A 23,019-nucleotide genomic window follows, 5' to 3' on the forward strand; every position below is an offset into this window, starting at 1 on the left:
CTATACAATTTACCATTGTATTGGGTGTGTTGGGGACACAAGAGACTCTTTGTTATTTGGTTGCAGGGTTGCTTGAGAGAGACCATCTTCATCCTACGCCTCCTACGGATTGATAAACGTTAGGTCATCCGCTTGAGGGAAATTTGCTACTGTCCTACAAACCTGTGCACTTGCAGGCCCAACAACGTCTACAAGAAGAAGGTTGTGTAGTAGGCATCAACGACGCTGTTTCTCCGTTCCGACCCAACCATGTACACGAGCCCTGGCCGTACGTATGCGCGAGTAGACATTCGAGACCCTGCCCGTATGTACACATACGTGGCCGTATTTTCTTTCTTGCACCCTGGCCGTTGTACGTACGTGTACATGCTACGTGCGCGCCTCTACTACGACATGTGCGTGCCTCTACTACGACACGTGCGTGCCTCTACATCGACCAGTATGTACGTACACGTTCACGAGCATAATGACAATGCTACGTACGCTTCGACCAGGTGGGTCCCGACTGTCACGCACTTCCTTGCCTGCGAAGATGTAGCTGGTGGGTCCCAGCAGTCAGGGGGGCGAATCATTTTTTTGCCCGAATGCACTTCCTTGCGTGCGAAGGTGTAGCTGCTGGGTCCCAGCAGTCAGGGGGGCGAATCGTTTTTTTTGCCCGGACGCACTTCCTTGCGTGCGAAGGTGTAGCTGGTGGGTCCCACTAGTCGGGGGGTGTCAGTGTCAAAACCGGCGGATCTTGGGTAGGGGGTCCCGAACTGTGCGTCTAAGGCGGATGGTAACAGGAGGCAGGGGACACAATGTTTACCCAGGTTTGGGCCCTCTTGATGGAGGTAATACCCTATGTCCTGCTTGATTGTTCTTGATAATATGAGTAATACAAGAGTTGATCTACCACGAGATCAGAGAGGCTAAACCCTAGAAGCTAGCCTATGGTATGGTTGTCTGTTGTTGGTCCTACAGACTAAACCCTCCGGTTTATATAGACACTGGAGGGGGCTAGGGTTACACAGAGTCGGTTACAAAGAAGGAGATCTACATATCCGTATTGCCAAGCTTGCCTTCCATGCTAAGGAGAGTCCCATCCGGACATGGGACGAAGTCTTCAATCTTGTATCTTCATAGTCCAACAGTCCGGCCAAAGGATATAGTCCGGCTGTCCGGATAACCCCTAATCTAGGACTCCCTCAGTAGCCCCTGAACTAGGCTTCAATGATGATGAGTCCGGTGCACAGATTGTCTTCGTCATTGCAAGGCGGGTTCCTCCTCTGAATACTTCATAGAAGATTTTGAACACGAGGATCGTGTCCGGCTCTGCAAAACAAGTTCCACATACCACCGTAGAGAGAATAATATTTCCATAAATCTAATCTGCTGACGTACCCCGTAGTGTGACATCACACCACAGCCAGGTCTTTATTTGAATCGTCTTTCATAACCAATCTCAGCGTGTTTCGTGAGGTGGTTTCCTTGGCACGTCTTGCCGAAGCAGAGATCGTGTCCCCTTTATTACGGGATTCTCATCAATACGGACGTGGGTAACCCAACCATGCCTGTTGGTAGGACTCCTAGATCTTAGGCAAGTCCCAAACGGCCACGAGGAGGACGCTTGATATCCACCCTCTTTATAAAGGGGACAAGGCTTTTTCTTTTTTCCCTCTCGTGCCGAATCAAATCCTTCCCCCGCCTCGAGTTCTAACACGCAAAACTCAAGTCAGGTGCTTCGGACCTTCAACTATGTCCAGATCCAACCTTCAAGGTCGGTGGATGCCTTCCTCCGTCACGGAGGAGGATATCAAGAGCTTGAGAGAGGCCAGATATCTGACCGCCGAAATTTCGCATCGGCTGCCCGCCCGAGGGCAGGTCGTCCCTACTCCCGAACCCAATGAGAGCATCGTGTTCGTCTTCCACTTCCTCCGAGGACTAGGCCTCGCTCTGGATCCCTTTGTTAGGGGTCTTATGTTCTATTATGGGCTAGATTTTCACGATCTGGCCCCGGATTCCCTTCTTCACATCTCGACATTTATTATCGTATGTGAGGCCTTCCTTCGCATTACCCCTCACTTCGGCCTGTGGCTCAAGACCTTCGATGTGAAGCCGAAGATGATCGAGGGGCAGCACACAGCGTGCGGAGGCGCTTTAATAAGCAAAATCACTGACGCTCCATGGCCTGAGGGTTGCTTCCCAGAGGTGTCTGGATTGTGGCAGCAGGAGTGGTTCGACATCACAGCTCCCCAAAGTGCCAAGTGGGTAGCTGCCCCCACCTTTCGCTCAGGCTCCCCACCACAACTGATGTCATGGATCATCAGGGGGCTGAGCTGGGGTGCAACTAAGGACGTGCCAATACTGCAAAGCCGTATCTGAGATCTCTTTGAGAGAGATTTCAGTCTGGTTATGGTAGTGCAAGTTATGCTAGTTCGTCAAGTCCAGCCTTGCAAACGCCGGCCCCTTCGCATGTGGGAATTCAACCCGGAAGGACCGCGAGCTATTCAACATTTCCTCGGCATGACGCACGAAGAGATGTACAAATTGTTCTTTGGACCACAAATAATGTGTCCGGACATCACTGAGGATGCAGGTCTGAGCTGCAATCGCCCGGATACCCAAGTAAGTAGCCCCGCATCCGAACACACTGTCCGTTTATTTATCGCAACATTGCCCTAAAAAAGCCGCTCTTTGACCAGGATTGGATAGCGAAGGCAAAGTTGATCAGGTGTCCGGCCCCCCTCCCTAAGACCTCACCAAATCCCGTGCTAACCATGATGCTGGGGATCGCGCCATATCAAGCGCCCTCAGGAGAAGATAAAGAGGGGAACAAGGAGGCTAGCACCTCCGCGAAGGAGGTTAGCTGGGGAGGAGGAACCGAAACTTCCTCTCCCCAGGGAAGGAAGAGAACGGCCTCTGAGGACCCGGAGACAATGGTCTCAAAACAGGGGAAGAAATCTCCGCCGGAGGGTCCTGCCCTGGGGGATACCCTGGTCACACTATGCCCTCAAGGGGATCAGCCCTCCACCGAGCTGTAAGTAAAAGGGTACTTAATAATGAAAATATCTCGCTTTACTTCTGAGGAAAATAATTGAAGCATTTATCTTGCAGTTCGGATCTTAGCCCTTCTCAGCAGAGCTCGTCTTCAGGGGATCTTCTTCCAGAGATGATGGAGAGCGAAACGCCTCCCCCTGCCACACCGCCTCATGAGGCGGGCGACCCCGAGGTGTCATCGCTGAGGGTTTCTCCTGATCCGGCAAGGACGGAAGGTAATCCTATGGCCACCCGAATTCCTCAGTATCCAGCTCTTGAAGAGAGCAATCAAAAGAGTCCGACACCGTCTGGTGTGCGGTCGGACGTACTGAGGGATCTGCTAGAGCAAGCGGCTATCTCAGAAGAGCACCGCACGTTGATGGGTACGGTGATTGAAGGGATTTCATCCGCCGAAAGCGGGTTGCATGAAGCCTTTATGAGTCTACTGACGGGTTTTGAGGTACACGAAATGATGTACATTGTTGATAGTACCTCACATTTTTAGATGTGCCCTGTGTAGATAGTAGCCCCTGAGACTCTGGTTGTCGTTGAAAATGGCGGCAAATAGAGGATCATAGTCCCAGGTAATAACCAGACCGCCTTTATGTGCAGGTGGTTGAAGCTCCGATGGCTAGCCGGACTGATGGGTTTACCGAACTAAGGCGGCAACTGGATGCGGCAGATGCCGACATCGTGCTTGTTAACAAGCGGCTTGACGAAGCACAGGGTAGGTGATTTTTCTGGTGATTGTCACGTAATAAGAGCAGCATGATGCCAGTATCTTTAATATGTTGTGACTGCAGATGGAGCTGCCACCGTGGAGACCCTTCGGGCGGAACTTGCCCGGGCCAAGGAGCAAGCAAGGAGTAGCAATGCGGCCGCTTTAAAGGCGGCCGAAGAGTTAAGGGCCGAACAGGCTGCGCATTGCGAGAGCAAAGAAAAAATAGCCAATATGGCTGTAGAGTTAAAAGATGCTGCTGACCGTTACCAGCTTCTTGAAGAAGAAAACCGGGCGAAGGCGACGGACCTGGAAAAGGCCCGGGTTGCTACCAAGGAAGCCCGCTCCAAAATTAGAGCAACGAAGGAGGAGCTGCATCAAGCTGCGGATATTGTATCTGGGAAGCCCTTCTTGTTGTGGACTAAGTTCGGGGATCCGAAGTATGCACCTCTGGACCGGCTATGGAGTTCTGCGAACGCCTACGTGGATTTGGCTGCAAGTGCTGCTGATGCGGCCGAGTACTTCAAGGATCGGAAAGATCACGAAGTGGAAAAACTGTTTTGGTCACAGTTTCATGCTCCAGCCCGTCCGCTGTTGTTGAATGAGCAAATGGCCAAGTGGGCTGAGCTCCATAGATTATCTGAACTTGCCATGAGGTCCGTTGTGGATCATCTGTGGCCGAGAGGGCCAAGGTCGAATAGCTACTTTAGCTTAGTGCAACAATTCCTTGGTGCTGTGCCTCACATCGATGCTGTAAAGAGGTCGACGTGCATAGAAGGTTCGCGGATGGCCCTTGCCCGTGTCAAAACATACTGGGCAGAGATGGATGCCACCACTGTTGCGGCACAGGGTTCGGCCATAGGCCGAGTGGCTGCCGAGCACTACTTTGAAGAGGTTCTTGAAGGCGCTCGTTCGATAGAGGCTCAGTGCTCGAAGAATATTATGTTTGAGTGACATGTATTCCCATTGTAAAAACAATGTTTTGTTGAGTTTATCAAGGCTGTATTTATACTTTTGCCCGAAAGTACTATGATGCCTCCTGTGCGGCCGTTTATGTATATATGTATATAACCTGAAAGATGGCAGTCGTCGGCTTCAGCCCCCACACATATAATGCGGGGGTGCTTGCAGAAGACGCATGTTCACACTTGATCCAACGCCTTGGTCCATCAAGGAGGTGATAGCGTAGCGAACTAGGCAATCGGACTATAATGCTTTAACACTTTCACTTAGCCAGAGGAGTTTGTCAGTGGGGCTACTATATAGCCCCTGGTGGCTCCGCGCTCATCCGAACTCGGGGCGCGTACATGCCTGGCCGGGAAATGACCCTTCGTTAAGGCAGAGGAATCCCTAAGATTCCGCTAGGTCATCGAGTGGTTGACCAGTCTCACGCTATATCATGACAGTCAGTTTTCGGCTTTCTCTATGTCACGACCCTACGGGCGGCCGGGGTTGGCGGCGACGAACAGAGAGAGATAGTAGGAGAAGGACAGAGCTTAGAGATGAGCGGTGGGTAGGAGAAAGATATAAGATAGGATAGATTCAGAATATTCTCATTTCAAACTTGTCTTTACCCAACGCACACGTCCGCTTATATAATGCGAACTCGTTACAAGGCGCACGGCCCAACTCACTCGCCCACCCTTTCACAGCCCAACACACAGATGTTTAACTCTGCTTTCTCCCGCCCGAAGATTTGGTCCTCACGATCGCCTGCTCTGTACTGCTTACAGTCCCCTCCCCTGAAGAACCAGCTTGTCCCCAAACTGGTGCACTTGGAAACTTCAACTTGAGGATGTGGTAATCCTCCCAGGTTGCTGATGCAGCAGGCAGCGTCGCCCATTTCACCAAGATTTGTAAATGGGCTGCGTTCTTCTTCTTGACCAGCCACAGATCAAGAATTTCCTCCGGCACCACACCTGGTACTGATAGATCCACAGGTACTGGTAAAGAGGTGAACACTGGGGTGTGATCTGGAACATGTCCCTTTAGCTGTGAAACATGGAAGACCGGGTGTACTTGGCTCCCTCTTGGTAACTCCAAACGATATGCTGCATTGCCCACTTTGTCCAGAATTTTGTACGGGCCAAAGTACTTGAGCGCTAGCTTGTGACATGGATGATTTACCACAGTAGATTAAGCATATGGCTATAATCTTAAGTAGACCATTTCGCCCACCGCAAACTCTCTGTCAGACCGTTTTCGATCTGCAAACTGTTTGTACTTGCATTGAGCTCTTGACAGATGTTCCTTCAGAGCAGCGTTGTGCTCAGTGTGAGAGGCCAGCCATGTTTGCACGTCTGAGTTTTGAGATGTAGCCTGTCCCCACAATTGGCCCATATTGGGGGCATGTCCGTAGAGTGCTTGGTACGGTGTACAACCCAAGGAGGAGTGATATGAGGTGTTGTACCAAAACTCTGCTTGTGGCAACCACGCTACCCACTTCTTTGGAGAATCATGTACTGCACAACGAAGATACATTTCCAAACACTGGTGCACGCGCTCCGTTTGACCATCTGTTTGTGGGTGATACGCTGTGCTCATCTGTAACTCAGTTCCCCATACACGAAACAGCTCCTTCCAGAACGAGCTAGTAAAGATCTTGTCTCTGTCGGGGACGATAGCCAGTGGCAAACCATGCAGTCTGACGATGTTGTTCAGGAAAACCTTGGCCATAGAAGCAGCTGTGAATGGATGCTTTGGAGGCAGGAAATGACTTACTTTAGTGAAGCGATCAACCACTACTAATATGGCACTGTACCCTTCTGACTTGGGCAAACCTTCAATGAAATCCATGCTGATTTCTTGCCATGGGCTGTCAGGTATAGGGAGAGGCTGCAGTAAGCCAGGTTTCTTGCATAATTCATGTTTTGCTTGTTGACAAGTGGCACATTGTTTAAAAAAGTTCTCTATAGCTTCCTTCAATCCCTGCCAACAGAATAGTTGCTTCACTCTGTGATATGTTGACAGGATGCCAGAGTGTCCCCCTACAGGGCTGGAGTGAAATGCTTGTATCAATTTAGTTTGGAGACTTGTGTTAGCTCCCACCCAAATCCTGTGATCTTGTTTAATCAAGCCCTCTTGCAACTGAAATCCAGGGCAAGCCTTTGGGTCTACTGCCAACTTTTGCAACATTGCAGAAGTTACAGGATCCACTGAATAGGAATTCAATATTTCTTGCACCCATACTGGTTTATTGGTGGACATATGTTGTACTTGAAACAGATGGGCCACTCTATACAGAGGATCAGCAGCTGAATTTTCAACCCCTTTCTTGTACTGGATAGTAAACTGCAATCCCACTAACTTGGTCATTGCTTTTCTTTGCAAATCTGAATTCAAATTTTGATCTCCCAAGTGGCACAAACTCTGGTGGTCAGTTTTGATCACAAAAGGGGCTCTAGATAAGTAAGATCTCCACCTGTCAATTGCCATCATAATTGCCAGGAATTCCTTTTCATATATGGACTTCTTTTGATTGTTGACTCCCAGTGCTTTGCTGTAAAAGGCCACTGGATGATCCTCTTGTGACAGCACTGCCCCCACTCCTGTGTTGCAAGCATCTGTTTCCACAGTGAAGGTCTTGTTGAAATCAGGCAGAGCTAATACTGGTGTGTTGACCATAGCTTGTTTGAGCAACTGGAAAGCTTGCTGAGCTACCTCAGTCCATACAAATGATTGTTTCTTGAGCAAAGTAATGAGAGGTCTGGCCAGCAGGCCATAATTTCTTACAAACTTCCTGTAATATCCTGTCAGGCCCAAAAATCCTCTCAATTCAGTAACATTTGTTGGCACAGGCCACTGCATCATTGCCTCAGTTTTTGCAGGATCTGTTGCTACACCGTGGTCAGAAATGATATGCCCCAAATACTCCAGGGAATTCTGAGCAAACACATATTTAGACTCCTTGACACACAACTGATTTTCTTTGAGTATATCAAATACAGACTGTAGGTGTTCCAAGTGTTCTTCCAATGTGAAACTAAATATCAAAATATCATCCATGAATACCAGCACAAACTTCCTGTTAGGTCCAGCAAACAGGAAATTCATCACACATTGGAATGTGCCTGGTGCAATAGCTAGAACAAAGGGCATCACTCTGAATTGAAATTGTCCATGGTGTGTCTTGAAATCTGTTTTGAACTCATCCTCTTCTTTCATTCTTATCTGATGGTAGCCAGCTTTTAGATCCAATTTGGAAAACCATTTTCTTCCTCCTAATTCATCCAGTATTTCATCAATAACTGGCATAGGACACTTGTTCTTAACAGTTACATCATTGAGTTTTTTGTAGTCTACACAGAACCTCCATGTACCATCTTTCTTTTTGACCAACAACATAGGAGCAGCAAAAGGGCTCATACTAGGTGTGATCAAACCAGCATCCAACATTTCATTTACCTGTTTCTCTATTTCATCCTTCTGTAGAGGTGAGTATCTGTAAGGTCTACAGTTAACCGGCACTGTATCAGGCAGTAAATTGATAGAGTGATCAAAAACTCTGTGGGGAGGTAAAGTTTTTGGATCTCCGAACACTTCCTTGTTCCTGTCTAACACCTGCTGCACAGCTGGTGGTGTTTCCAACACAGGTGTCATTACAATCCTGTTGGGCAGAGCAGTTGCCCACACCTCATTACCTTTTTCCCACTTGGCCAGTTGATCTGCCGAAACTTCCTCAATGTGATCTTGTTTTACTGGTAACACACCTTGCAACTTAACTTCTTGACCTTGGTATTGAAACTGAATCCACTTGTCAGCCCAATGACACTTCATCACTCCCCATTGCTCTAAACAATCCATTCCCAATATGATATCATGGCCTCCCAGGGGTAACACTTGCATAGAACTGCAGAAGTTGTGTCCCTGAATCCACCAGGTCAGTTTAGGTACTTTTTCCACACAATTTATTATATGGCCATTTGCTACTTTCACAGGCATTGGTCTCTCTAATTTTTTTGCAGTGAAAACAATTTTGCTCAATAAGTACTGATCAACAAATGTGTGTGTGCTGCCTGAGTCTACAAGAATCAGGACCACTTTGTTTCCCACTAGAGCTCTTAGTTGAATTGTCCTAGGATGAGCAGCTCCAGACAGAGCTGTAGCTGACACAGTAGCACATTCCTCAGTTTCTCCTGTAATTAGTGCATCCAGCACTGCATCAGAGATTATCTCATGAGGATCTACAACTTCAGCAACTTTCAACTGGGCTCTCTGCTACTGGCTGATGACACACATGCCCGGGCACAAACTTGTCCCCACACTTATAACATAGACCATTTGCACGTCTATATTCTTTCAACTGCTTTGCTTTCCACAGCTCCCCTGTTGCCAATCCGGACCTGTTGTTAGTCTTAGTATAAGCAGGCTTGGGGAAACTTGGCTTGTTGCTCTTCTGTTGCAGCACTAAACCTTCTTGTACAGCAGCATATTGAGATGCCACTTGCACTGAGTAAGGAATTTGAAACTCCACTGCAGAGCGTAACTCATCCTTTAGGCCCATAATAAACCTTGTCACTAGAAATGTCTCACTGAGTGTTGGCTCATAGAGCCTTACTGTATAGACCAATTGGAGAAACTGCTACTTATACTCATCCACTGTGCCCAACCGCTTTAGCATCATCAGCTCTTTCATCTTGAGTCTGTATACATCCACATCGAACTCCAACAACACCGCAGCACAAAACTGTTCCCATGTGTGAACTGCACTTGTCTGTTTGAACGCCTGGTACCAATGGGCTGTGTTGTTTGACAGATACAGAGAAGCAGAAGTAACTTTGAAGCTGTCCGGAATGTTATACAATCTGAAAAATGCCTCACACTTGTCCAACCAGATCTGGACCTCGGTACCATCAAATCACGGAAAATCCATTTTCGGCATCCATTGCCGCTTGTTGGTGCTCTCGTCACAGATCAGAGCCCCCGGTTGTTGCAACCCAGGCGTGGTGTCAGGTACCTGAATAGGACGAGGTGGTGGACGCCCAGGTAACTTCGGCCCTACCCCCAAAATGCCGTCGGAGACCTCTGATGCGGTTGGAGACGACGTCTCCGTAGTATCCTGCTGCTTTTGCATCTGGACGGCATGACTCTGGTTTTGCTGCACCTGCCCCAACGTATCACAGGAGAGATTGACCTTGACTTGTACCTGGTCCAGCCACGCTGTTTGCTCCGATAGCTTGGCGTCGAGAGCCTCTAGTTGAGCGCGGATCCCATCGACCGCGTCCAGCTTGTTCTGCGCTGCTCGCAGCGCCGCGAACTCCTGCAGCATCCGCTCCTGGAACGCTTCCATCTCGTCCGCCAAAAAGCGCGACTGCGGGTTGGGCTTGAATGTCGTCATGGTCGCCGGTTTTCCTCCGAATCAACCCACCTCAGGTCGGGAATTACGCAGATCGAACCCTAGGGTGATCCGCTACCATTGCCTCGGATTTGCCAGGTACGACTGAGGGAAATTTTTTTGCAGCGCGGCGGCGTGGCGAGACGCTGCCCCCTACAGGCCCGCCGGAGCGATGGCTCTGATACCAACTGTCACGACCCTACGGGCGGCCAGGGTTGATGGCGACGAACAAAGAGAGAGATAGCAGGAGAAGGACAGAGCTTAGAGACGAGCGGTGGGTAGGAGAAAGAGATAAGATAGAATAGATTCAGAATATTCTCATTTCAAACTTGTCTTTGCCCAACACACACGTCCGCTTATATAATGCGAACTCGTTACAAGGCCCACGGCCCAACTCACTCGCCCACCCTTTCATAGCCCAACACATAGCTGTTTAACTCTGCTTTCTCCCGCCCGAAGACTTGGTCCTCACGATCGCCTGTTCTGTACTGCTTACACTCTACTGAGGTGCTCGTCCGGATGAACCAGGGCACAATCACAATAGTTCTCCTGGTGCCGCCTTAGCCGATAGAGCGGAACATAAGGCAGCAAAACACAGGAGCCGGGCAAACCCAACATTTGACCAAAGACATGATTCGGAGCTGATGCATATAAGGCCAAACTCGCGACGTCGAACACTCCCTAAGGTATTTGGTCTTTATGATGTAAACCGGGCTAAACGGTGCCGTTTGTAATAAGCCCCTGGTGTCCAGGTACGTGCAATATTCTGACGTGGCCACATGCCAATACATCAGCATCCTTCTCAATTGTACTGAGAATCCGGGGGATGTGTATCAACAAGAGACTGTAAAAAAGGTTTATGCAGGGTCTTAATCTAAAAAGAATCCTTGGAACGGGTCCCTGCTGCACGTCTGCGCCTGTGTCTCTGTTGTGCCGTATCCTGGACGGGTGTAGCACGATGGTCATCTGAAAAAGAGAAGAACTTAGTTGAAAAGTTGTCGTGCAATAGTTAGGTTTTGCTAAATAAACCATGTACAGTTCAAGATGAGTAAAGTTGAGCCTAATTGCCACTTATTTACACGCGTTGAGTCCCTTGTATTGTTATAGGGGTATAGCCATCAAACCTGTATCAATTATATATAGCTACACCGGACTCGTCTAACCGGGTCCGTGGTCTTAACGACCTGTCAGATGCTCTAGTTGGTGAGGCCGTTTAGTATGCGGCTGCCAAGGCAGCCGCACGGTCTTCCGCGCGCAAGGAGCGCTCAATATTTCCATTTACTGTAATGATGCCACATGGACCGGGCATCTTAAGCATGAGGGAAGCGTAATGCGGTATTGCGTTAAAGCGAGCGAAAGCTTCGCGTCCGGGTAGTGCTTGATAGCCACTTTGGAACGGAGCGATGTGGAAGGTTAACTTTTCGCTGCGGAAGTTATCGGGAAAGCCGAATATAACCTCTAGTAGCAGGGAGCCTGTGCAATGGGCTTCTGGGCCTGGCGTTACCCCTTTAAAGGTAGTATTGCTATGGCTGATTTTTGTTGGGTCTATCCCCATTTTGCGGACTGTGTCCTGATATATCAGGTTTAAACTACTACCGCCGTCCATCAGGACTCGTGTGAAGTGGTATCCGTCAATTATCGGGTCTAACACCAAGGCAGCCCATCCTGCATGCCGGATACTTGCCGAGTAATCCCGATGGTCAAAGGTGATCGGTTTGGATGACCAGTGGCAGAACTCCACGGTGATAGGCCCTGGGGCATGTGTCTCTAGGAGTGCCGCTTTGTTTCTCCCCTTCATCACGTGTAACACATTTACTGTTTTGACTTCTGGTGGGAATTTCTTCTGTTCCCCAGTGCTTTGCTTGCGAGGCTCGTCCTCGTCTTCGCTTGGTGTATCCTACCCCTTGTGTTCGGCGTTGAGTTTTCCGGACTGCTTGAGGACCCAACATTCTCTATGGGTATGATTTGCAGGTTTATCGGGGGTGCTGTGGATCTGACATAGTTTGTCCAGAATCTTGTTCAGGCTGGACAGTTCGCCTCTGTTGCCTTTGGAGGGCAGCTTTTGCTGACCTGGCCGAGAGCTTCTGAATCCGGCGTTTACCGCCGTGCTCTTCGGGTTGTCTTCTTTATTCTGGCGCTTGTTTTTGCTGCGTCGTGGCTTCCCGTTTCCGTCCTTGACTTCGGATGTACTTGGGTCGCTGGTGCTGCATCGGGCTAACCAGTTGTCCTCGCCCGCGCAAAAGCGGGTCATGAGGCTTGTTAATGCTGCCATTGTTCTCGGCTTTTCTTGGCCGAGGTGTCTGGCAAGCCATTCATCTCGAACGCTGTGCTTGAAAGCTGCTAAGGCTTCGACGTCCGGACAGTCGACTATTTGGTTCTTTTTAGTGAGAAACCTGTTCCAAAGCTTTCAGGCTGTCTCTCCGGGCTGTTGAGTTATATGACTTAAATCGTCTGCATCCGGTGGTCGGACATAGGTCCCTTGAAAATTTGCCTGAAAAGCGTCTTCGAGCTCTTCCCAGCTGCCAATGGAGTTTTCAGGGAGGCTTTTAAGCCAGTGCCGAGCTGGCCCTTTGAGCTTGAGGGGTAAGTACTTGATGGCGTGGAGATCGTCTCCTCGAGCCATGTGGATATGGAGGATGTAGTCCTCAATCCAGACCCCAGGGTCTGTCGTTCCATCGTACGCCTCTATGTTTACGGGTTTGAATCCCTCTGGAAATTCATGGTCCAGCACCTCATCGGTGAAACATAGGGGGTGTGCGGCACCCCTGTATTTGGGTGTACTGTGGTGTTCGGATTTTTGTTGTGTTGCATTGCGTGCTGGAGTGCGCTTGCTTGGCCCGTAGATGGATCTGGTTGCGCCATCCTTTTGATGTGAGCCCTCACATGGATCGCGTACTGGCTTGTGTGCAGCGTCGTTTGCCGCTCTGTGTTGGCCACGAGGTCGTCTATCCGACCGGATGGCTATTTTGTTTTTTGATAGCGGGGGATCTGAGGCCTCCTCATCGAATTCAGGTAGCAGCTTTCGCTTCGGGTAGCTCTTTGTGTGGCGACTACCGCCGTACTTTGCTCCAGTGTTGAGTACTTTACTCCATCTAATTCTGAGTGTGTCTTGTGCAGCCCTGAGCCTTTGCTTCTGCTTTTTTAGACTCCTCGCAGTGGGAACAAGCCTTTGATGGGTATTCTGTTGCTCCGGGTGCCTGTGTGGTGTGATGTCATCAGGACTGTCATCTTCGCCACAGTCGGGTTGTTCGGTTTGATTCTCCGTGTTGCCGTGGTCGGACGGTGGTTCACTGCCTTGTTTGTCGTCCGCTGGCTCACCCTGCTCTATCGCTGGGTCTATATGATCGTTGTTTCTGCCGAGGCGGGATTTGGAGCGGCGCTTACGCCGCCGCTTTGACTGCTTCTGAGGGAACGTTCCTTCGCTGCGTCCTTTCGTTCCTCGTCGTCGTTTTCTTTGGGTGTGTCCACCATGTATACATCATATGATGAAGTGGGCGTTCAGTGCCCTGTGGGCAGTGGCTCCTGTTCGTCTCCTACATTGTCGTCCATACCGTCGATGTATTCGGAGTCGAAGGCGAGCATGTCGGTCAAATCGTCGACAGTGGCTACTAAGTGGGTGGTGGGTGGGCGGCGAATTTCTTCGTCGTCCGCATCCCGATCTGGCTGGCCATAGTTCGGCCAGGACTCTCCTGACAAGGAGAGAGACCTTAATGAGTTCAGTATGTCGCCAAAGGGCGAGTGCTGAAGGATATCCGCAGAGGTGAACTCCATGATCGGCGGCTGATACGTCTCCAACGTATCTATAATTTTTGATTGCTCCATGCTATATTATCTACTTTTTTGGACTATATTGGGCTTATTTTCCACTTTTATATTATTTTTGGGACTAACCTATTAACCGGAGGCCCAGCCCAGAATTGCTGTTTTTTTGCCTATTTCAGTGTTTCGAAGAAACGGAATATCAAACGGAGTCCAAATGGAATAAAATCTTCGGGAACGTGATTTTCTCACCGAACATCGTCCAGGAGACTTGGACCCTGCTCCAAGGAACAAAAGAGGCAGTCACGAGGGTGGGGGGCGCCCCCTGCCTCGTGGGCCCCTCGTTGCTCCTCCGGTGTACTTCTTCCTCCTATATATACACACGTACCCCCAAACGATCAGAACAGGAGCCAAAAACCTAATTCCACCGTCGCAACTTTCTGTACCCACGAGATCCCATCTTTGTTGGGGAACGTAGTAATTTCAAAAATTTCCCTACGCACACGCAAGATCATGGTGATGCACAGCAACGAGGGGGAGAGTATGATCTACGTACCCTGGTAGATCGCAACGGAAGCATTGACACAACGTAGAGGAAGTAGTCGTACGTCTTCTTCCTGATCCGACCGATCCAAGCACCATTACTCCGGCACCTCTGAGTTCTTAGCACATGTACAGCTCGATGTCGATCCCTGGGCTCCGATCCAGCAAAGCTTCGGGGAGGAGTTCCGTCAGCACGACGGCGTGGTGACGATCTTGATGTTCTACCGACGCAGGGCTTCGCCTAAGCACTACAACGATATGATCGAGGTGGAATATGGTGGCAGGGGGCACCGCACACGGCTAAGGAACGATCTCAATGATCAACTTGTGTCTTGGGGTGCCCCCTGCCCCCGTATATAAAGGAGCAAGGGGGAGGCCGGCCGGCCCTATGGGGTGCGCCAAGGGGAGGAGGAGTCCTCTCCCTAGTGGGAGTAGGACTCCCCTTTCCTAATCCAATTAGGAAGCCCTAAGGGGGAAGGAAAGAGAGGGAGAGGGAGAGGGAAAGAGGGTCTGCGCCCCCCTCCCTAGTCCAATTCGGACTGCCCATGTGGGGGGGGGGGGGCGCCACCTCCTAGGATGCAGCCCTCTCTCTCCCCTAAAGCCCAATAAGGCCCATTACTTCCCCGGGGGGTTCCGGTAACCCTTCCGGCACTCCGGTTTTATCCGATACTCTTCTGGAACCCTTCCGGTGTCCGAATATAGCCGTCCAATATATCAATCTTTATGTCTCAACCATTTCGAGACTCCTCGTCATGTCCGTGATCACATCCAGGACTCCGAACTAACTACGGTACATCAAAATGCATAAACTCATAATAACTGTCATCGTAACGTTAAGCGTGCGGACCCTACGGTTCGAGAACAATGCAGACATGACTGAGACACATCTCCGGTCAATAACCAATAGCGGGACCTGGATGCCCATATTGGCTCCTACATATTCTACGAAGATCTTTATCGGTCAGACCGCATAACAACATATGTTGTTCCCTTTGTCATCGGTATGTTACTTGCCCGAGATTCGATCGTCGGTATCCAATACCTAGTTCAATCTCGTTACTGGCAAGTCTCTTTACTCGTTTTGTAATACATCATCCCGCAACTAACTCATTAGTTGCAATGCTTGCAAGGCTTATGTGATGTGCATTACCGAGAGGGCCCAGAGATACCTCTCCGAGAATCGGAGTGACAAATCCTAATCTCGAAATACGCCAACCCAACATCTACCTTTGGAGACACCTGTAGAGCACCTTTATAATCACCCATTTATGTTGTGACGTTTGGTAGCACACAAAGTGTTCCTCCGGCAAACGGGAGTTGCATAATCTCATAGTCATAGGAACATGTATAAGTCATGAAGAAAGCAATAGCAACATACTAAATGATCGGGTGCTAAGCTAATGGAATGGGTCATGTCAATCAGATCATTCATCTAATGATGTGATCCCGTTAATCAAATAACAACTCTTTGTCCATGGTTAGGAAACATAACCATCTTTGATTAACGAGCTAGTCAAGTAGAGGCATACTAGTGACACTCTGTTTGTCTATGTATTCACACATGTATCATGTTTCCGGTTAATACAATTCTAGCATGAATAATAAACATTTATCATGAAATAAGGAAATATATAATAACTTTATTATTGCCTCTAGGGCATATTTCCTTCACCACCATGGTTCTGTCTCTGTTCTTTGTCCTGTAAGTGCTGGTGTTGCTTCTTCAGATAAGTGGCATGGAAGTGCTGGTGTTGCTTCTCCGATCTGCTGTAGCCCAAGGAGTAGGAGGTCCTGGTGCTGGAGGATGCACATGACAAGACCAATCTCAAGGGCCTCTCCAAGGTTTACTCTGCTATAACAAATCAGCCTCTTTTCAAATTACACAGAGAATTGCAGAAAAGTTATGTTTGTTGTGTGTATCACAAATTCAGTTTTAGTTCGAGTGAAGTTTCTTGTCCTTTAGGTTTATTCTTATCAAAAACAAATTCAACTAACCAGCCTCTAGAGCATGTAGTTTCCCAATAATCTTATCTGGCACTTCTTTGGATCTGTTAATAAGTAGACACCTCAATTTTGTAAGCTTAACAATACTGGATGGTAGCTCTTTTACACCAGCTTCCCTCAAATCCAGCATCTGCAGACGGCGTAGTTCAATTGAGTATCTTGCAGTTGTTCAGACATTCTGAAAAATAATGAAATGTAAAGACTTAGTTCTGCTGGCCTGAGGATTATAATCAAAGACTAGCTTAACAATTGATGGAACATGTCAATTACACAACAGTTTATAGTCAGGAAAAATATGACATGGTCTTACTTTCACTAGTTCATTCAGGAGAGGCAAATGGGGTCTTCCAAAGATTGGATGACATAACTAGATAAGCATACAGATTAGCAAAGGCCTTGCTTGCCAAGAGATAATCAATCTCGGTAGGAATGCAACAAGCAAGTGATATCAAGTGATATCAACAAGCAAGTGATCTGACCAAGCCAGCAATGAATAGTGTACATTGGTAGAGTTTTGCTTGATGTTATACTGCTGTCCCAGTTTGAAACTGAAAATTTGCAAGAGTTTTGCTTCATTTTTTTTCTATTCACAGTACAAGTCCAAACCTGTATTGACAGTACATGTTCAATTTTTGTATTGTTGATCAGATCCATATTTGGATTATAAGTTAGCCCAAATTCAGTTTTAATCCAAATTATTCAAATAAATCCAAATATTTTAAATTAATTCAAATAACTAAAATCAATTCAAATAAATCCAAATAACCCAAATTAATTCAAATAATCCAAATTAATCCAGTTAATCTAAATAACCCAGATAATTCAATTAATCCAAATAACCCAAATTCCAATAAATTCCAATGAGGAGTTGATATACAAGGATTGGACAAGGCATACACAAGGACATGACATAATGGCCTCTTTGTCCCCTTTTGACACAAGATTACACAAGACATACACAAGGAGCACTTGGTATCAACAACTACCTGACTACATGACATAAGGGCCTCTTTGTCCCCTCTTGGCTACATTCTTTTCCTTTCTCTGGCCATTTCTTCACTTCACTTCCCTTCCCATTAATTTTCTTTCTTTTCCCTTCTCTAGCCAATTCTTTCCTTTCATTTTCTTTTCCTATTGCAATTTCCATTTCTTCTATAATGGCCCTAGTATCAACAACTACCTGACTGTCGCAATATACACCGGTTATTTCCATTCCAGCATTCTGAAACCGATCCTTGTGCAAGTGGGGCAACTTATATTGATTTCCTCCTTTGTCTTTCGTAACTTCAAACATAACTGCTTCTAATGTGATAAAGCTTCTGTGCAACTTGTCGGGATCGTAGTTCTCGAATTCCTCTTCCACACCCTGTACCAGTTCCTGGATGTTTGTACGTGATTTGCAGTCGGTTAGAGACTGGAGAGAGCTATGGAAGCAGAGGTCCAAACAATTTAACTCAGGGCTATTTGGGGGTTGTTGTAGCAATCGGATGTCAAGATCAGTTTGTTCCACAGCTTCTCGAAAAGCTACATCATTGGGAAGGACATGAGGCTTTGCGTTATCCTGTTGGATGAATATTGTTGCTCCCTCATCATCGTCAGGCCACTTATCCTGAATTGCTGGGATAACCTTACTGATTAGATAATCTCTGCACACAAGCCTGGTTACTTTCACTGATGTCAACACTTTTGTTCCCTTTGTTCTGTTTTGACTTGTCCGCTTCGCCTCAGTCTCTTCGACAAATGCCCAAATGCCGATCTTCCCATCGAATGTTAGCTCCCCCTCATTGTTATATCGAGGCTTGGCAACAGCTGTTAGGAACATCACCTTCCCAATGCTGTGAGTGTTTGACATGGTGCACTTCGGCTCGGGTTCTCCTGGAAGTACATAGTAACTATTCTTCACTCTCGTCATGTCAAACCACTTCTCATCGATGTGAACCATATTCGTCATTGGTTTTAACATAGCCCGAGAAGTTGAGATCGAATTGTCATCGACCATGGACATACAAAATTTCAATCTCGCAAGCTTGTTCTCTAGCTTGAGGTGAGGCTTCACGGTGTTTGTGATGCGGTTGAGCTCATTCAACTGGAACCTCTTATGTAGGGTCGATCGGGCCACACCTAGAGACCGTGCCAGAGATCGAATTGTTCTTCTTTTATTCAGTGGGATTGTTGAGGTCCTCTCTAGATCCAGCTCCTTTCTCTTTCGGCCAGACCTTCCTGGCTTCTTGCTTGAGACATCTACTTCTTTGCCATCAGTAATTTGCTTTTTAGCCTGTTCCCAGATTCTTTCAACAGATCGTACACTTATGTCCAACAGGTTTGAGACTAGCAGCTTGTCATCTGGTTGAATAGACCCATCTTTGAGCTCGATTACCAGCAAGGCAAAGTAAACACCATGCCTCTCCTTATCTGACAATTCTCTTCTCTTCTCTTGAAGTATCCAATTCATAACTTCATCCTCTTCTTCTTGAGCTTCATCCTCTTTCCCTTCATCTTCTTGAGGCATCCAGTTCATATCTTCATCGTCTTCCTCTTGAGGCATCAAGTTCAAATCCATAACTACATTCTCTGCCACTTGAGGTTCCTCCTCTTGAGGCATCAAATTCAAATTAATACCTTCATCGTCTTCCTCTTGAGGCATCATGTTCAAATCCATACTCCTGCTATCAATGACAAAAGATGAGTACATCATGGTACCATAACAAGGATATACACACAAAAAATGAGTAGAATGACAGGAGCATTGCAAGCATTACAAAAATGTGAACTACTGACTAAGAAATGTTATGACTAAGAAATGAAGCTGCTCCTTTGTAACACCATTTCATTTCTTATGAAACTTCCAATTCCTGTCATTTCAGAAAGAACTCCAATCCATCATGACCAATTTTGAAGTTTATGTCATTAGTTTATCAACTTCATTTTTTATGACTAATTTTGCTTAACTTTATGTAATGCTGTTAAGTGATCTGCTGCTGTTTGTGGTACAAGTCCTATTAATTTCAGAACATTGTGACCTTATTGCCATTGTGAACAGGGCAAGACCCATCTCAAGGGCCTCTCCAAGGTACACTAATGTCAATAATAGTCTTACTCTGCTCTAACAAATGAGCCTCTTTTCAAATTACACAGAGGATTGCAGAAAATTTATACTCCTCTAACAATTCAGTTTTAGTTAAAGTGAAGTTCCTTGTTCTTTAGGTTTATTCTTATCAGAAACAAATTCAACTAACCAAATTAGTGGTTTTCTATCATTTTGGTATTGCCTAGGTGACTGGGTATATATAGTGGAAATAAACTGAAAAAGAAGAAAAACAACAATCAGTAAGATCTCAATAATACTCACGCAACAACAATCAGTAAGATTGAGATCTTCTTGCAATCTTTGTTTACAGCAGCACAAAGAGATTACTGGTGAACTTTTACACACAAGCATGAATTTGTGTACTGTGACTATCTACCTAGCTACTGTTCTGAATCTCCTTTGTACTGCTTCTTCCTTCTCCAAGATTATGACATGACAAGTTCTTAACAGATTTGGAAATACTTTGGCATGGTTGAACCGATGCTTTTTTTTTTCTCTCTGCAGGAGCAGATTTCAGTTCAGTTAGATTTCAGTTCAGAAGCAGATTTTGTGTTTCAATCATCACACTTAGGAGTAGTTTGTCATTTTAAATGGTCATTTAGTTTCAGTTCAGTTAACACTTCCTTGCTTCAGTAATTAGTTCCTTATATTGTCCAACATATTTGAATTAGTTCCTGACATTGACATTAATTTTTCATGTAGGCTCAATGCTCCTGATATTAGAGCAAATTTTCATCTCTGAAACTTTTAGCCTCAAATTGCAGACCTCCTGGTGCATCCCTTGAATAACAAAACATGCAAAAGGCTGGGAGGTCTGAACTCTAGCCTATACCTTTTTGACAAATTTAGTAATCAACTGTTATTGCATTTTTGTAGAGGGCCATCTTGAAGCATCTTTACTATAGGAGTACTCTATTTAGAACATGGAGCAAATTCAGTAGACATTTTTACAAGAATTCAGTAGATTTCTTCATTTGGATAGGAGTATTTTTCTGCTCCATTTGTCACACACAGTTTTACATCACCATCATAAGCAGAAGTACCAATTGAAGTTTTACATCACCATCACACAGTTTTACTATACCTTCTTCAGGGTGCAGAGTAGCAGCAACAGCAGCACGGGCAGGGTCAAGGAGCAGCAACACGGGCAGCTCAGTGGAGCAGTAGCAGCACGGGCAGGGTCAGTGGAGCAGCGGCAGCATGGGCAGGGTCAGTGGAGCAGCAACAGCACGGGCAGAGACCACCGGCGACAGGGGAGAAGCAGCCGCACGGGTGCGTCGGCAGGGGAGAAGGAGCAGCACGGGTGCGCGAGCATGGGAGGTCGACGAGGTCGCGCTGGAGATCGAGGATCACGTGCGCGACCTCCTGGTCCACCGGGTCATGGAGGCAGGCTCCAACGACACCGGTAGGGGATCACGACGGCGCACACGCCGGAGCTCGAAGAGGATGCGCGGGAGGACGAGGAGGATGTGCGCGGGCTTCAGGAGGATGCGGGGGAGCTCGAGGAGGGATGCGCACGGCCTCGAGGAAGACGTAGCGGGAGATTCCGGTGACGCCCGCAGGTAATTGCAGCGGGAGGGGACCGCGGCGGTGCAGGTCTGGGCAGCGGCGGTGGAGGAGGTAACTGCCGATGGCGGCGAGAGCATGTACTTGGCGACGGCGGAGGAGCTCAGCTGGGCTCGCCGGCCCCTGGCGAATCACGCAGCTGGGCGGCGCCGGCCCCTGGCGACGCGCAGGCGACGGGCGGAGGAAGAAGACGGGGTGGAGGGACTTGTTTGAAATGCTTTTGAAACCACGAGGTTTTTTTTGCAAAATTACCAGTGAACTACGCCCGCGACATGTTTTTCGGGACGGAGGGAGTATTTATTTTCCGATAAAATGTGGAGGATAGGAAGAATTCCTCCACAGGAATAGGATTCCATTCCTACAAACCAAATGGCTCTAAAGGAATTTTTCCTATAGAAATCCTATCCTATAAAATTCCTATAAGATTCCTCTAAACCAAAGGAGGCCTTAGTGTTGTTGTTTAATATATGATTGCTTAACCTTTGATATTCCGAGCGGCTTGTCTAATACTTTCTTCTTTTAATTAATATATTTTTAATTATGGGAATTTGGTTTTTTATTACATTTCTAAGTACTTTCTTTCCCCCTAATAGTTATATATACACACCTAATTTTCTAATTAATATATATACACACCTAATTTTCTATACTCCCGGGAGTATGTACTCCCATCTTCAATATAACCTGTAGACGCATTAATTATACCTCTTTATCATTCTCAATATACTTCATTAAATATTCTAGGATACCCCAATACGAGTTTTGTGGAAAAAAATATCATTTTTGACGTACTTTTTGCAATATACCTTTTTCACATACAAACAAATCAGTATATATGTAAACCTTTAAAAATATGTAGACTCACATAATTTTTTTCATGAAAATCATTTTAAGGTATCTAGTAGTTAATAATGCAGTATATTAAAAATAATAAAGAGGTATAATAGATTCATCTATATGGTATATGAGGAGCGGGAGTACGTACTCTCAGAAGTATACAACCATTTTCCTATATATATATATATGGACTGTGATATTTGGCACATGTGTGCCATATAAGCAAAACTGCCACACCTCTACTTCTTTCATTTTAAAGTATCACACGATCCCTCGTCCTTTGACCTCGCCTTCTCCCAAACGACCCCGCAGACTCGCCCGAGAAATCTGCTTCTCCTGCACATCTCGGGTGCCCACCCCCGAGAAAACTGCCACTTCTTCACGTCTACCACATGATTTCTCCTCAGGACAAAGTTACCATGGTATTCATATGCAAGTTATCAGGCCTATGTTGCATAACTTACCGTGCTATTTACATAGAACGTACCAGGTACTATGCTTCAACAACTACACCCCTTCAGAGTTACCAATGTGTTTTGTACACAAGTTATAAGGTCTTCGATGTGTAAAATACAGTGGTACTTACACATAACTTATCAGGGTATATGTACATCAACCTCGCCCCGGTCAAAGTTACCATGGGGATTATACATGAGTTACCGGGTCTACAGTTCGTATATTATCATGATACTTGCACCTGAAAACCTGGGTGTGTTTCGGTAGCTTTTTCCATAGGTCAAAAATTACCATGATGTTTTTGCGTAACTTATCACGCCTATAGCACGTGTGTCCCACATGACATTAAACATTATGTGACTTTCCCGTGGCACGCCATGTGTTGTGTTTATCCAAGAGACCCACGCGCGAGGTGAGTGTATGTTTTTAACAACTTAAAGTTACCATTATGTTTATATTGCAAGTTATCGGTTATGTGGTGCTTATATTATCATGTTATTTACACAAAAATTATTGGGGATGTTTTGAACAACTTTTTCCCGGAACAAAAAGTTATCATGGTGATTCTAGGTAACCTATCAAGCCCGTAGTGATTAAAATATCATGCTATTTACACAAAATTTATCAAGGGTATGTTTCATCAACAAATTCCCCCCCTCCCCCACTGGTCAAAAACTTATCATGGTGTTTAGTTATCAC

General features: G+C 46.7%; 1 protein-coding gene and 1 pseudogene across 1 annotated transcript; one reads left to right on the forward strand and one right to left on the reverse strand.

Moving 5' to 3' along the window:
- Window positions 1–17,355: 17,355 nt before the first annotated feature.
- On the reverse strand, window positions 17,356–19,032 carry LOC147974586 (uncharacterized). The gene has a single exon (XM_087520088.1). It carries the CDS (start codon window positions 19,030–19,032, stop codon window positions 17,356–17,358), a length of 1,677 nt encoding a protein of 558 aa, XP_087376214.1.
- Window positions 19,033–19,045: 13 nt separating this feature from the next.
- LOC147974587 (uncharacterized) lies at window positions 19,046–21,240 on the forward strand (annotated as a pseudogene).
- Window positions 21,241–23,019: the final 1,779 nt, after the last annotated feature.

Source organism: Triticum urartu, chromosome 4A (assembly GCF_056163025.1).
Source record: "Triticum urartu cultivar PI428250 chromosome 4A, HENAU_Tu73, whole genome shotgun sequence".
Taxonomy (NCBI): Eukaryota; Viridiplantae; Streptophyta; class Magnoliopsida; order Poales; family Poaceae; genus Triticum; species Triticum urartu.

What these genes read in the sequence shown, in the direction of transcription:
- LOC147974586 (XM_087520088.1), bottom strand. Translation starts at nt 19,032, where the DNA reads ATGGATTTGAACATGATGCCTCAAGAGGAAGACGATGAAGGTATTAAT.